This window comes from Oncorhynchus clarkii, chromosome 3 (assembly GCF_045791955.1).
Source record: "Oncorhynchus clarkii lewisi isolate Uvic-CL-2024 chromosome 3, UVic_Ocla_1.0, whole genome shotgun sequence".
NCBI classification, from domain to species: Eukaryota; Metazoa; Chordata; class Actinopteri; order Salmoniformes; family Salmonidae; genus Oncorhynchus; species Oncorhynchus clarkii.
This window is the reverse complement of record NC_092149.1, coordinates 49,095,850-49,110,223: the sequence shown is the minus strand read 5'-3', so window position 1 is coordinate 49,110,223 and position 14,374 is coordinate 49,095,850. Positions and strand designations below refer to the sequence as shown.

At 41.4% G+C, this 14,374-nt stretch overlaps 1 protein-coding gene across 1 annotated transcript in view; it reads right to left on the bottom strand.

Annotated features, from left to right (window-relative positions):
* The window catches only part of LOC139405996 (histone deacetylase 4-like), a 170,795-nt gene that overhangs the window by 82,626 nt on the left and 73,795 nt on the right, over window positions 1–14,374 (bottom strand). Inside the window, exons 2-4 of the mRNA XM_071148452.1 lie at window positions 13,643–13,914; window positions 7,184–7,334; window positions 2,086–2,206 (exon numbers count right to left, since the gene is read on the bottom strand). Of these exons, the coding sequence (XP_071004553.1) occupies window positions 2,086–2,206; window positions 7,184–7,334; window positions 13,643–13,914 (544 nt within the window). The remainder of the gene's footprint in view (window positions 1–2,085; window positions 2,207–7,183; window positions 7,335–13,642; window positions 13,915–14,374) is intronic.

The window sequence follows — 14,374 nt, the reverse complement described above, 5'->3', positions numbered from 1 at the left end:
ATAACCTTCAATTCATTACATTTTCATCTCTAGATAGCCCTTTTCCTTTCATATCAAAATGCAAATAAACCAATAAAAACAATTACTCTATATATATTTTTGTATTCAAATTTATCTTTCTCAAAAACGTTTGTATATTGTCCCATAAAATAATTTGTAATCTTAATTATCCCCCCCACCCCCACCAAAAAGTGAATAAAAAATGAATACAAATGTTGACGCCCCATTAGGGTAACGCCAACTTTGAATACCACTGATTTAGCCTTTAACCCATGTACACTTGTGTAGAACTGAGTGGATTGCATAAGGTGCAAGCAATATGGAGGTAATTCTACCTAGTATCAGAAGGAGAGATGGAGCTATTACCATACTGCTTACAGCGCCTTGCAAAAGTATTCCACTCCCTGGAGTTTTTCCTATTTTGTTGCATTACAACCTGTAATATAAATGGATTTTTTTTTGGATTTCATGTAATGGACATACACAAAATAGTCCAAAATGGTGAAGTGAAAAAAAAATACTTATTTAAAAAAAATATATATATATATATATATATTTCAAAAATGTAAAAGTGGTGCGTGCATATGTATTCACCCCTTTTGCTATGAAGCCCCAAAATAAGATCTGGTGCAACCAATTCCCTTCAGAATTCATAGAATTAGTTAAATAAAGTCCACCTGTGTGCAATCGAAGTGTTACATGATCTGTCACATGATCTCAGTATATATATATATATACCTGTTCTGAAGGCCCCAGATTCTGCAACACCACTAAGCGGCACCATGAAGACCAAGGGACCAAGGGACAAACTTGTGGAGAAGTACAGATCAGGGTTGGGTTATACTTTGAACTTCCCATGGAGCACCATTAAATCCATTATACAAAAAAATGGAAGAATATGGCACCACAACAAACCTGCCAAGAGAGGGCCGCCCACCGAAACTCACGGACCAGGCAAGGAGGGCATTAATCAGAGAGGCAACAAAGAGACCAAAAATAACCCTGAAGGAGCTGCAAAGCTCTACAGCGGAGATTGGAGTATCTGTCCATAGGACCACTTTAAGCCGTACACTCAAAAGAGCTGGGCATTACGGAAGAGTGGCCAGAAAAAAAGCCATTGCTTAAAGAAAAAAATAGCTTAGTTGATGTTCACCAAAAGGCATGTGGGAGACTCCCCAAACATATGGAAGAAGGTACTCTGGTCAGATAAGACTAAAATGTAGCTTTTTGGCCATCAAGGAAAACATCATGTCTGGCACAAACCCAACACCTCACATCACCCCAAGAATATCATCCCCTTGGTGAAGCATGGTGGTGGCAGCATCATACTGTGGGATGTTTCTCATCAGCAGGGACTGGGAAACTGGTCAGAATTGACAGAATGATTGATGGCGCTAAATACAGGAAATTCTTGAGGGGAAACCTGTTTCAGTCTTCCAGAGATTTGAGACTGGGACTGAGGTTTACCTTCCAGCAGGACAATGACCCTAAGCATACTGCTCAAACAACACTCGAGTGGTTTAAGGCGAAATATTTAAATGTCTTGGAATGGCCTAGGCAAAGCCCAGAACTCAATCCAATTGAGAATCTGTGGTATGACTTAAAGATTGCTGTACACCAGCGGAACCCATCCAACTTGAAGGAGCTGGAGCAGTTTTGCCTTGAAGAATGGGCAAAAATCCCAGTGGCTAGATGTGCCAAGCTTACAGAGACATACCCCAAGAGACTTGCAGCTGTAATTGCTGCAAAATGTGTCTCTACAAAGTATTTACTTTGGGGGGGTGAATAGTTATGCAGACTCAAGTGCTCTGTTTTTTGTCTAATTTCTTGTTTGTTTTACAATAAAAAATATTTTGCATCTTTAAAGTGGTAGTTATGTTGTGTAAATCAAATAATACAACCCCCCCCAAAAAATATATTTTAAATCCAGGTTGTAAGGCAACAAAATAGGAAGCTATGCAGCTTCCATGAAGAACAGAGAGTTCTGACATGTCATTATTTGGCGCATTGCACCAGCATAAGTAAGTTCAACTTTACCTATAGTTGGGTAAGAGTAAGGGTGTGGGGTGTGGGTAAGATACTCACCCGTACCAATATCGTGGGTCAGTAGACATGCAGTGGTTGAGGCTGCGCTGGGCCAGGGCTTTCTTCTTGTTCAGGACAAATTCCTGCAGCCTCATCTTGACCTCTGTGCTGGCCACTGCACCTGGGAGAGATGAGCGAGAAGCTAAGGATTAGGGACTACAAAATGACAGGACAAGTACTACAAATACAACCTTCAGAATAGCCTGGAGGAACACGTATCATTCTGTTTCCCGCTTCAGATGTGGTTCCTCCTTGCTGTTGGATTAAACTTGAATATAGATCTTTACATGCCCCAATGACATTCAGTTAAAATATAGCCTTTCTATATAATTGAAAAGTAATATTAAACTGAATCCAATGGGGGAACAGAAATTAAACAACACGGAATCATTCTGAGTGAAATACTACTATAGAATGCAGCCTGAAGGAGTGACTGAACAGGGCCCGGTTTCCCAAAAAGCATCTTAAGGCTAAGTTCATCTTTAGAACCTTCGTAGGAGCATCATTAAATCTCCGAGCTGTTTCCCGGAACCATCATTATTAACGTATCACTTGAAAACGCTTTTGCTCTAACGCCTGCCTCAGATCACTCGTAAGAACAGCTAACTGCATCGTCAGACCATTTTTTGCCTTCCCGCGTCGCTTTATACACAGAAGATCGCCGCTCAACATAAAATCACATGGTTTATCCGTCCACCGATAACTTCCGAACAAAGTTGACTAAAATACAAAGCAGACAATGTCTTTGCAATTGATATAAACAAGTGAAGCATAAAATTATGCTTCAAATGAAAACGCATTATTAAAATATATTATACAGTGCCTTCAGAAAGTATTCACACCCATTGACTTTTTCCACATTTTGTTGTGTTTTTTTTGTGTGTCTCTGGCCTATACACAATATCCCATAATGTCAAAGAGGAATTATGTTTTCAAATATTTTACAGATTAATGAAAATCTGAAATGTCTTGAGTCAATACGTATTCAACCCCTTTGTTACGGCAAGCCTAATAAATTCAGGAGTAAACGTTTGTGTGCAATAATAGTGTTTAACATGATTTTTGAACGATTACCTCATCTCTGTAACCCAAACATACAAATTATATGTAAGTTCCCTCAGTCGAGCAGTGATTTTCAAACACAGATTCAACCACAAAGACCAGGGAGGTTGTCCAATGCCTCGCAAAGAAGGGCACCTGGACACTGGATGGTGTATCAATGCATCCAGTTAGTGCACACACTGTAGGTAGAAAATCACTCAGAGATTTCAAAATAGATACAGCGTGTAATGGCTATGATAGGAGAAAACTGATGATGGCTCAACAACATTGTAGTTACTCCACAATACTAACCTAATTGACAGAGTGAAAAGAAGGAAGTCTGTACAGAATAACATATTCCAAAACATGCATTGTGTTTACAATAAGGCACTAACTACTGCAAAATATGTGGCAAAGAAATTAACTTTTTGTCCAGAATATAAAGTGTTATGTTTGGTGGCTGCGTCATGTTATGGGTATGCTTGTAATCGTTAAGGATTGGGGAGTTTTTCAGGATGAAAAAGAACCGGAACGGAGTTAAAAGTCAAAATCCTAGATTAAATTCTGGTTCAGTCTACTTTCCACCAGTCACTGGGAGATGGATTAACCTTTCAGGACAATAAACTAAAAGACAGTGAATGTTCCTGAGTGGCCGAGTTAAATTATTATGTTGTATGTTTTTTTAGGTAGTAGATCAGCTTTAATATTGTAGATGGATTGTGGCTTCTATCAATGTAATTGTCTGCATTATTTCCAATCCCCCATATATATTTTATTGTAAATATGTATATTATTTCAAATGTATAATAAATATATATTTTTTATATCAATTAGTATATTTTAGTTTAATATTTGTTGTAATATTTGTTCTGTATTTTCTGGTGGATTAAACTGAAATTGTAACCAGCTTTCTATGGCTTGTTATAAAAAATAATTATATTTAGGATATTATTTAATTTTCAAATAACTGAAAGAAGAAAACATGAATCGTCAGCGTACAATAACACCTTTGTTTTTTTAAACCCTGGATATTGTAGTTGGATCGGATTTGAATAGCATTTCGATTGCCATAATAAATATATTTGCTGATAGTGGACAACCTTGTTTTACTCCTCTTGACAATTTAATACTTTCTGAGAAGTAGCCGTTATTTACTATTTTACACCTTTAAGAGATTCTCCACAATTAAAATAGTCCAGGAATTTTTATATAAATCCCAGTCGTACTTTATCAAAGGCCTTTTCAAAGTCTGCTATGACTGCCAGGCCTGGTTTCCCAGAATTGTCATCGTGTTCTATTGCTTCCAGTACTTGTCTTATATTATATATGAATAATATTAGGATTAGGATGATAATATCCAACAATACCTTTAATGAAGTGTTCCAGATTTGACTCAAATTTACTTGAAAATCTATGGCAAGACCTGAAAATGGTTGTCCAGCAATGTTCAACAACCAATTTGTCAGCGCTTAAAACCTCTTACTTCTACCCCCTCCTTTTTCGAACATTCTGTTAAAAATCGCGCAACTTTTCAGCGTCCTGCTACTCATGCCAGGAATATAGTATATGCATATGATTAGTATGTGTGGATAGAAAACACTCTGAAGTTTCTAAAACTGGTTAAATCACGGCTGTGACTATAACAGATCGTGTGTTTCATTGAAAAACGCAAGAAAAACTGCTCTCTGAAAGCTAAAAATAATTTCCATAAGTCACTTCCACGAGTTGTTAAAAGAGAACAGAATTTAATATCGACCTGCCTGCAATTCATACAAATTCCACACGATGTCGCCATTGTCGTCATTTTCAATTGAATTAATTGTTGGAAAATCCATCTATCTGGCATCCATTTTCCCAGTCTTCACCCGGATGTTGTTAATGAAGACATTAGCAGCCATTGATTTGCAAGCGAAGACCTATTGAATATACATCGCCCTGTAATCATTTTGATAGATTATAAACGTTTACTAATACCTAAAGTTGGATTAAAAAAGGATTTCGAAGTGTTTTGTGAAAGTTTATCATCAACTTTTTTAATTTTTAAAAATGACGCAACGTTTAAAAACGATGTTTTTTTCTGAATGACACAGCTTCCATACAAAGCTATTTTGGGTATATATGGACCGATTTAAACGAAAAAAAGACCCAATAGTGATGTTTATGGGGCATATAGGAGTGCCAAGAAAGAAGCTCGTCAAAGGTAATGAATGTTTTATATTTTATTTCTGCGTTTTGGGTAGCGCCGGCTACCGCAAAATCTGTTGTTTACGTGTCGTGCTGGCATTTTGGGGGGTGCATGCTATCAGATAATAGCTTCTCATGCTTTCGCCGAAAAGCATTTTAAAAATCTGACTTGCTGGCTAGGTTCACAACGAGTGTAGCTTTAATTCAATACCCTGCTTGTGAATTTTGATCAAGGATTGAGTTGTAACGAGTACATTTAGCATTTAGCGTAGCGCATTTGCATTTCCAGGTGCATACTTGAGACGTCTGCGTCTCAAGTATGGTCAAGAAGTTAAAGAATTTTGAAAAGAATAATGGGCAAATGTTGCACGATCCAGGTGTGGAAAGCTCTAAGAGACTTAACCAGAAAGACTTGCCAAAGGTGCTTCTACAAAGTATTGACTCAGGGGTGTGAATACGTATGTAAATGAGGTATTTCTGTATTAAATTTTCAATACATTAAGCAAAAATGTAAAAAAAATATTTTTCTAGATGGGTGAGAATTGTTTGTATTTGATCCATTTTGAATTCAGCCTATACCAACCAAATGTAGATAAATTCAAGGGGTATGCATATTTCTGAAGGCACTGTAGGCCTTTTTCAATCATATTCAAATACATTTCATGTTCAATCAATTTAGTTATATTTGCTACTTGTAGGCTACTCTATTTAATTTGTCTCAACATATTTAATGATGTGCAGCCTAACATGTGCACAATGATGTGCCAAATTAGTGATTTAATGCATTTTTATTTCATTAGAGTAGGCCGCCTCAATATTTTCAGCCGTATGTGGTAATATCTCTCCAGGTGCTGATCCCTTGTCAGTACGGTGAAATAATTCTAATGTTCAGGAAAGATTTGAACAGAGAAAGCTGATCTGAGAGCAGCGCTCCCTTTCCTTAAATCCTATCAGTATCGACACATGTTCCAACGACGCACTGACCGACCGTTCTCTCTGCATGGTGTATTGGGAAACGCGTGTTACATCTTCGGCCGTCGAAGGAAATATGCAGCGTTAAAACACTCGTAAGCCTAAATTCCATCGCTATCGGCAAACTGGGCCCAGAACTGTAATCTGTTGGAGCAGAGTCACACAGAGATTCCATAGAGGTGAAAATACATGCTTTCATGGGAATTCCACCGAGACAGTGGCAGTTAAATGGGCTTTTTTAGTGTGTTGGTGTGTTTGTTATTTTTTAAACAAGGTATCACAAGGTGTGTTCTCTCACAGCTCTCTCTTCAATTACCACCTCGCCATCACACCGTTAACACTTCCCAGAGGGGATCCTCCACACGGGGAGATGGAGAGAGAGAAAATGGAAAGAGTGAAAAAAGAAGAAGAGCAAGAGTAAAAAGGGAGCAAAATAAGTGTGTGTGTGTATGTGTGCGTGTGCATATGTCTGTACAAGTGTGTGTCAAGAAGAAACACAATGAGTGAGAATAAGACAGAGCTGACAACAAGTGACTAACATGTCAAGCGGTGAAGCAGCGAGCGTGGGGGACGGGACACACGGCACATGATGATTACTAATACAGACACATTTTAAATCACATTTCGGGGCCTACGTGCTGACTTTTATGAGACTGGAGGCAATTTACTACGGCACTTAAAAGGATACTTTAGGATTTCGGCATTGAAGCCCTTTACCCAGCGTCGTCCGTGTTGTATTGCGGAGGACGCACGGCTCTCGACCTTCGCCTCTCCCGAGTCCGTACGGGAGTTGCAGCGATGGGACAAGACTGTAACTACCAACTGAATACCACAAAATTGGGGAGAAAAAAAGGGGGGAGAAAGGAAAAAAAGAAAAAGGATGTAATTCTGAGCCACTTACTCTCCTGGCAACGCTCCTTGTTCTTAAGCAGCAGGAGTTTCTGCTCCCTCTGATGTTTCTCTATCTCTTGCTCTTGGCGGTGTCTCTCCATCTTCCTCTGGTGCTCCAGCAGCTCCTGCTGATGCTTCAGAGCCAGGAGGTCCTGCTGGTGCTGCAACACAACGTTACTACAAACTTTACTGCAATGTTGATACAACTGCCTGCTGATGGCACTGCTACAGGGCATCTGGTAGTGCATAGGAAATGGGGAGAGGGAGGAGAACAGTGATTGGAGAGAGAGATGGGGTAGATGGAGAGGGATGAAGGGACATGGGGGAGAAGAAGAGGGAGATGGAAGGGAGAGAGGGGGGAGACATGGTCACACATTGTCTGATATCACCTCATCTAGATAAACAAAAAACACACGGTTCTAAACACACACACACACACACACACACACACACACACACAGACACACTTCCTTTCAATGGCAAACATCTAACACCACTGGCTGACATCAACATCACTAGATTTCAACAGCAAGTGTCCCCTGCAGATTTCATATCAGCTGGGAAACACTCAAATTTCCAAAAATTGCATTCAGATGAGAAGTTGTGAGTGAAGGGAATTGTTCATAAATATTTATTTGGGGGTGGGTAAACTTAGTTGAGGGGCATCACAAGCAACACAGTTCCTGACGTCTATAGCCACTTGCGGTGTAAGTTCAAATACTCCATGGGGCTAACATTCATATTTTTTTTATGTGGACTCAAATTTATTGCAGTGTTGCGTAAAAAATAATCCCCCTGAAAATGAAGTTTAGGGGCTCAATTCAATCCAACCCGCAATGCAGTATTTGCGCAGTAGCTCTTTTTCCAATGGTCAAATGAACTCACAGAATGGTCTTGGGTAATGCATAAAGCCCACAACTACTTCCAGGATGACCCCTCTCACATGTCTGCTTTTACTTTTCAGAATTATAAGTGTGTGGGCATGGGATGAATATTGTAAATCAAAGATGTGAAAAAAAAGATATCGTGCCCCATGTGGGATTAGAACTCACAACTATTGAACTATGAGCCAACTGTTAGTGGACTGCACCACCAATCAGTCACACTGATCTGGGGAAAAACGAGTTGACATTACCAACATTGTCATCTACAGTACTAGTCAAAAGTTTGGACACTACTCATTGAAGGGCTTTTCTTTATTTTTTACTGTTTTTTACAATGTAGAATAATAGTGAAGACATCAAAACTATGAAATAACACATATGGAATCATGTAGTAACCAAAAAAGCGTTAAACAAATCAAAAATCAAAATATATTTGTATATTCTTCAAGCTCAAATAAGCAAGGAAAAAAGACAGTCCATCATTACTTTAAGACATGAAGGTCAGTAAATCAGTAACATTTCAAGAACTTTGAAAGTTTCTTCAAGTGCAGTCGCAAAATCCATCAAGCGCTATGATGAAACTGGCTCTCATGAGGACCGCCACAGGAAAGGAAGACCCCTCTGCTGCAGAGGATAATTTCATTAGGGTTACCAGCCTCAGAAATTGCAGCCCAAATAAATGCTTCACAGAGTTCAAGTAAAAGACACATCTCAACATCAACTGTTCAGAGGAGACAAAGTGTGCAAAGCTGGCATCAAGGCAAAGGGTGGCTAATTTGAAGAATCTAATATAAAAATATATTCTGATTTGTTTAAAACTTTTTTGGTTACTACATGATTCCGTATGTGTTATTTCATAGTTTGATGTCTTCACTATTATTCTACAATGTAGAAATACTGTATTTCTTGTTACGATGGATGTAGCTACGAATATAAAAACATAATCCTCATAGCCTACATGTTTATTTTCTTCGTAAAAGCACATAGATGTGTATGAAAGGGTAAGCAAAAATGTCATCATATGCGGAAATGTGCCTTACTGTCTTTTGAATTTTGTGTAACGTCAATTGTCTAGTCAGAGAAGCATCATGGCACACTCCACTTACCAAGACCATTACCAAATAAGGCGCGCTGTCACCTGCATTTATAGTAAGCCTTGAGGTGGTACCACCCAGCACATCTAGAAGGGAGTGTATTTCATACCGAACCCCTCCCTTCTGAAGGTGCCTCTACATCACAATTTCAAATCAAATTGTATTTGTCACATGCGCCGAATACAACAGGTGTAGGTAGACCTTACAGTGAAATGCTTACTTACAAGCCCTTAACCAACGATGCAGTTTTAAGAAAATACCTAAGTTTAAAAAAGTAAGAGATAAGAAAAACAAATAATTAAAAAGCAGCAGTAAATAACAATATTAGGGCTACATACATTGGGCACCGGTGCAGAGTCAATGTGTCAATGTGCGGGGGCACCAGTGTTGAGGCATTTGAGATAATTATGTTCATGCAGGTAGGGTTGTTAAAGTGGCTATGCATAGACAATAACAGAGAGTAGCAGCAGCGGAGTGGAGGGGGGTGGGGGGTTGCAAATAGTCTAGGTAGCCATTTGGTTAGCTGTACAGGAGTCTTATGGCTTGGGGGTAGAAGCTGTTTGGAAGCCTCTTGGACCTAGACTTGGCGCTCCGGTATGGCTTACCGTGCGGTAGCAGAGAGAACAGTCTAGGACTAAGGTGGCTGGAGGCTTTGATGATTTAGGGCCTTTCTCTGACACCGCCTGGTATAGAGGTCCTGGATGGCAGGAAGCTTGGCCCCGGTGATGTACTGGGCCATATGGACTACCCTCTGTAGTGCCTTGCGGTCGGAGGCCGAGCAGTTAGCATACCAGGCAGTGATGCAACCCGTCAGGATGCTCTCGATGGTGCAGTTGTAAAATCTTTTGTGGTTCTGAGGACCCATGACAAATCTTTTCAGTCTCCCGAGGGGGAATAGATTTTGCAGTGCCCTCTTCATGACTGTCTTGGTGTGCTTTGCCCATGTTAGTTTGTTGTTGATGTGGACGCCAAGGAACTTGAAGCTCCCAACCTGCTCTACTATAGCCCCGTCAATGAGAATGGGGGCGTGCTCGGTCCTCTTTTTCCTGTAGTCCACAATCATCTCTTTTGTCTTGATCACATTGAGGGAGAGGTTGTTGTCCTGGCACCACATGGTCAGGTCTCTGACCTCCCCCCTATAGGCTGTCTCATCATTGTCGGTGATGAGGTCTACCACTGTTGTGTCATCAGCAAACTTTATGATGGTGTTGGAGTCGTGCCTGGCCATGCAGTATGAGTGAACAGGGAGTACAGAAGGGGACTGAGCACGCACCCCTGAGGGGCCCCCGTGTTGAGGATCAGCGTGGCGGATATGTTGTTACCTACCCTTACCACCTGGGGGCGGCCCGTCAGGAAGTCAAGGATCCAGTTGCAGAGGAAGCTGTTAAGTCCCAGGGTCCTTAGCTTAGTGATGAGCTTTGAGGGCACTATGGTGTTGAATGCAGAGCTGTAGTCAACTGTAGTCAACTTCTCAAATAGGTGTTCCTTTTGTCCAGGTGGGAAAAGGCAGTGCGGCGTGCAATAGAGATTGCATCATCTGTGGATCTTTTGGTGCGGTATGCACATTAGGGTGGGTCTAGGGTTTCAAGGGATAATGGTGTTGATGTGAGCCATGAACAGCTTTTCAAAGCATTTCATGGCTACAGACGTGAGTGCTAAGGGGCAGTAGTCATTTAAGCAGGTTACCTTAGTGTTCTTGGACACAGGGACTATGGTGGTCTGCTTGAAACATGTTGGTACTACATACTCGGACAGGGAGAGGTTGAAAATGTCAGTGAAGACACTTGCCAGTTGGTCAGTGCATGCTAGGAGTACACGTCCTGGTAATCCATCTGGCCCAGTGGCCTTGTGAATGTTGATCTGTTTAAAGGTCTTACTCACATCGGCTGTGGAGAGCATGATCACACAGTCATCCGAAACAGTTGGTGCTCTCATGCATGTTTCAGTGTTACTTGCTTCGAAGCGAGCATAGAAGTTATTTAGCTTGTCTGGTAGGCTTGTGTCACTGGGCAGCTCTTGGCTGTGCTTCCCTTTGTAGTCTGTAATAGTTTGCAAGCCCTACCACATCCAACGAGCGTTGGAGCCGTTGTAGTACAATTTGATCTTAGTCCTGTATTAATGCTTTGCCTGTTTCATGATTCGTTTGAGGACATAGCGGGATTTCTTATAAGCTTCCGGGTTAGAGTCCCGCTCCTTGAAAGCGGCAGCTCTACCCTTTAGCTCAGTGCGAATATTGCCTGTAATCCATGGCTTCTGGTTGGGGTATGTACGTACAGTCACTGTGGGGACGACATCCTCGATTCACTTATTGATAAAGCCAGTGACTGATGTGGTCTACTCCTCAATGCTATTCGGAAGAATCCTGGAACATATTCCAGTCTGTGCTAGCAAAACAGCCCTGTAGTTTAGCATCTGCTTCATCTGACCACTTTGTTTATAGACCGAGTCACTGGTGCTTCCTGCTTTAATTCAATGGTAGAGTTGAACTAAAAGTAGTAAAAATATATCACTTTTGCAACAAACTGTCAAAATGAAGACCAGAATTGACTTGTTTCACTATCACTAAGACTTTTTTTTAAATGAAAGTTACTCTTTAAGAAGTCATCAAGAGTGAGACTAAATGCCTAAATAACTGAATGATAAAAGCCTCACTATGGAGAGTGTTTGCATAATTTCAACCAGTACAGGTGGGTGTTGACTGGAACAGAGCAAAATAGAAAACAGTCAGCATGCTGTCAAGGCATAATGTAGAGCTAGTGATGTGCCAATCACTGTGCATCCCACCCTACCTGGTGCTGAAGCCCACTGGCTGCTGTGACTGGAGCTTTCAGACAGAGTTATTTTTAGCCTGGGCTGCCTCGCTCCCATTGGCTGATTGAGGCTGCGGCCCGTGGCAACACCGTGGAGGCCTGTTTGCAAAGCGAGCAGTTTCTCTCACTGTCACACACACATATGCGGTGGTACACATGCATACACAGTTTCCCAAGGACGGGGTTCCTATTAAGATCGGAAAAGCAGCCCAACGTAACCGGCAGATCCAGTTACATCACACACACGCATGCGCTAGTGAAGCGCGGGTTGACTCATAATCCGCAGTCCCCACGGTTATATCCACAGGGCGGGTGGGTTTAGGGTCATGAAATGTTGTGTGGACGAAGGGCGGGCGGGCAGTTGGAATAAAGAGAAAACAATGCATTAAAAATCCATAAATATACTGTATGATTCTTGTGCAATTCATATCTATAGGCTAGATAGAGGTTTTTCTTTCATTATTTTTATCTGACGTTTGACACTAACAAGACGGGGACTTCAAATATGGCACGTCAAGGGAATTTTAGCCTACTGTTCAGATGGTTTACAAGGAATATTAACTAAAATCTGGACACCGACTGTAGGTTTATAACCTCTCACATGTAGAGTAATATAATATCAACTCCTGCAGAACAGAATTAAGCACTTATTGCGGTAGAACGATACACCAAATGTAGATTTTGGACTCTGGAACAGGAGTGGAGAAATATTATATATTTTAGCATCTTGAGAGAATGAATGATTAGTTAGGGACCGTCTGTAAAGGTGCCCTCTTTATCAGCATTGTAAAAGCTGAGAGTATTTTAACCACATAAAATATGCATCCAAGCCAAACTTAAGTCTCATCAGAAACATGTTGGGTCGTTTTCACAGCTTGTAATTAACTTAACAACGGTCAAACTAATGTCATTTGGTCATTTTGCATGGAAAATCTTTGCATTTTCTCCCCGCTCCCTAAACATCTTTACTGCTGGAGAGAAGCAGAGATGAAAGAGAAAACTTTACCAATGTCAACTAGATTGAAACATTAATTCGATTGATGTATGACATATTTTCTGGTGAGCAAGGGTTTATTTAGTCTTCTAGTGGCGACAAGTATTGTCAGAAGAGAAGCTTCATGTATTTAATTATAGACAAGTTGACTAACAAAATGTAGTAAATTATAAGCAGTAACAAAGACCTATCTGAATTAGGCAACAACAACAAAAAATCCCACACCCACTGTCAAAAAATCTCTGACTACGCTACAGCGTATTTTCTAGATTTGCAAGTTAGGGTCGGGTGCTGGCCTCAGATCACTTTATCACTTGTAGTCGGGTGATTGGGGATGGGTTAGTAGAAATTGTGGGCGGGTGTGGGTGAACAAACAGCTGACCCACTTATCACTGGCATGCACAGGCATAGGCACACAAACGCACACACGCATACATGCATGTCCTCTCCTACACCCATCCCCTCTGTCCTTACCACATTCTGTTGAGCCAAGTCCCTGTTGCAATGAAAATCTTTCTGCAGAAATCCAGACAGCCCTCGAGCAAAGGGGAAGGAGGGATGGAGAGATGGAGGGAGGGGGAAGAGCAGCGGGTGATGGGGGGGTAAGATTGGGATGAGGGGTCGAATAAGTTGCGTGGTGAGGAGAGATCACTAAAAAGATGGAGAGGAGAGGACACACACACACACCTTAACATGCTCCTGTAGCTGGGCCTCGTGCTGGCGTGAGAGCTGCTCATGTTGCCGCTGGAACTCAGCGATGAGCACCTGTCTCTGGATCTGCTGTTTGTGTTTGAGGGCCAGCAACTCCTGCTGCAGCTGCTGCTCCCGCTGACCTGGGACCTGTCCTTGGTGGCACTGGTCATCTGGTCGTGGTGCTAGGCCAAAGGGCTGGTCCAGGCGCAGGTCCATGGGAATGGCAGCCGGGGGCACCTGCAAGGGCAGTGCCATGCTCACGTCGACTGGGGAGAGAAAGCGGGGGTTACCGACATTTTCCATGGCTGTTGTTCCTTTATGACGTAGGATTCAATCAAAAACGAGAGGACACAGTAGCCTTTCCCAAGGCTTTTTCTCAGACACACAAACTTACAGGTCCAATCGGAGCCCATTCATTGAATGACCCATAGAATAGAATATCCCCCTGACTTCATTTAATAATGCTCAGCTTTGGCAAAAGGCTAATGAGTCTTCATTGTAGGTCTACACGGCACAGATGATACTCTTAACGACGGCTTTTTGTTACACACTATGGTGTTTGATGTAGAGTGTGGCGGTAGGAGTTGTACCACGATGGGAGTTGTGTGATGTTGGGATTGACAATAGGCTGCAAACAAAAGAAAAAAAGTACTGACAGCTACTACTATGTGTGTGTGTGTATGTGTGTGTGTGTACGTGCCAGCATTGCCACAATATGTGTGGACC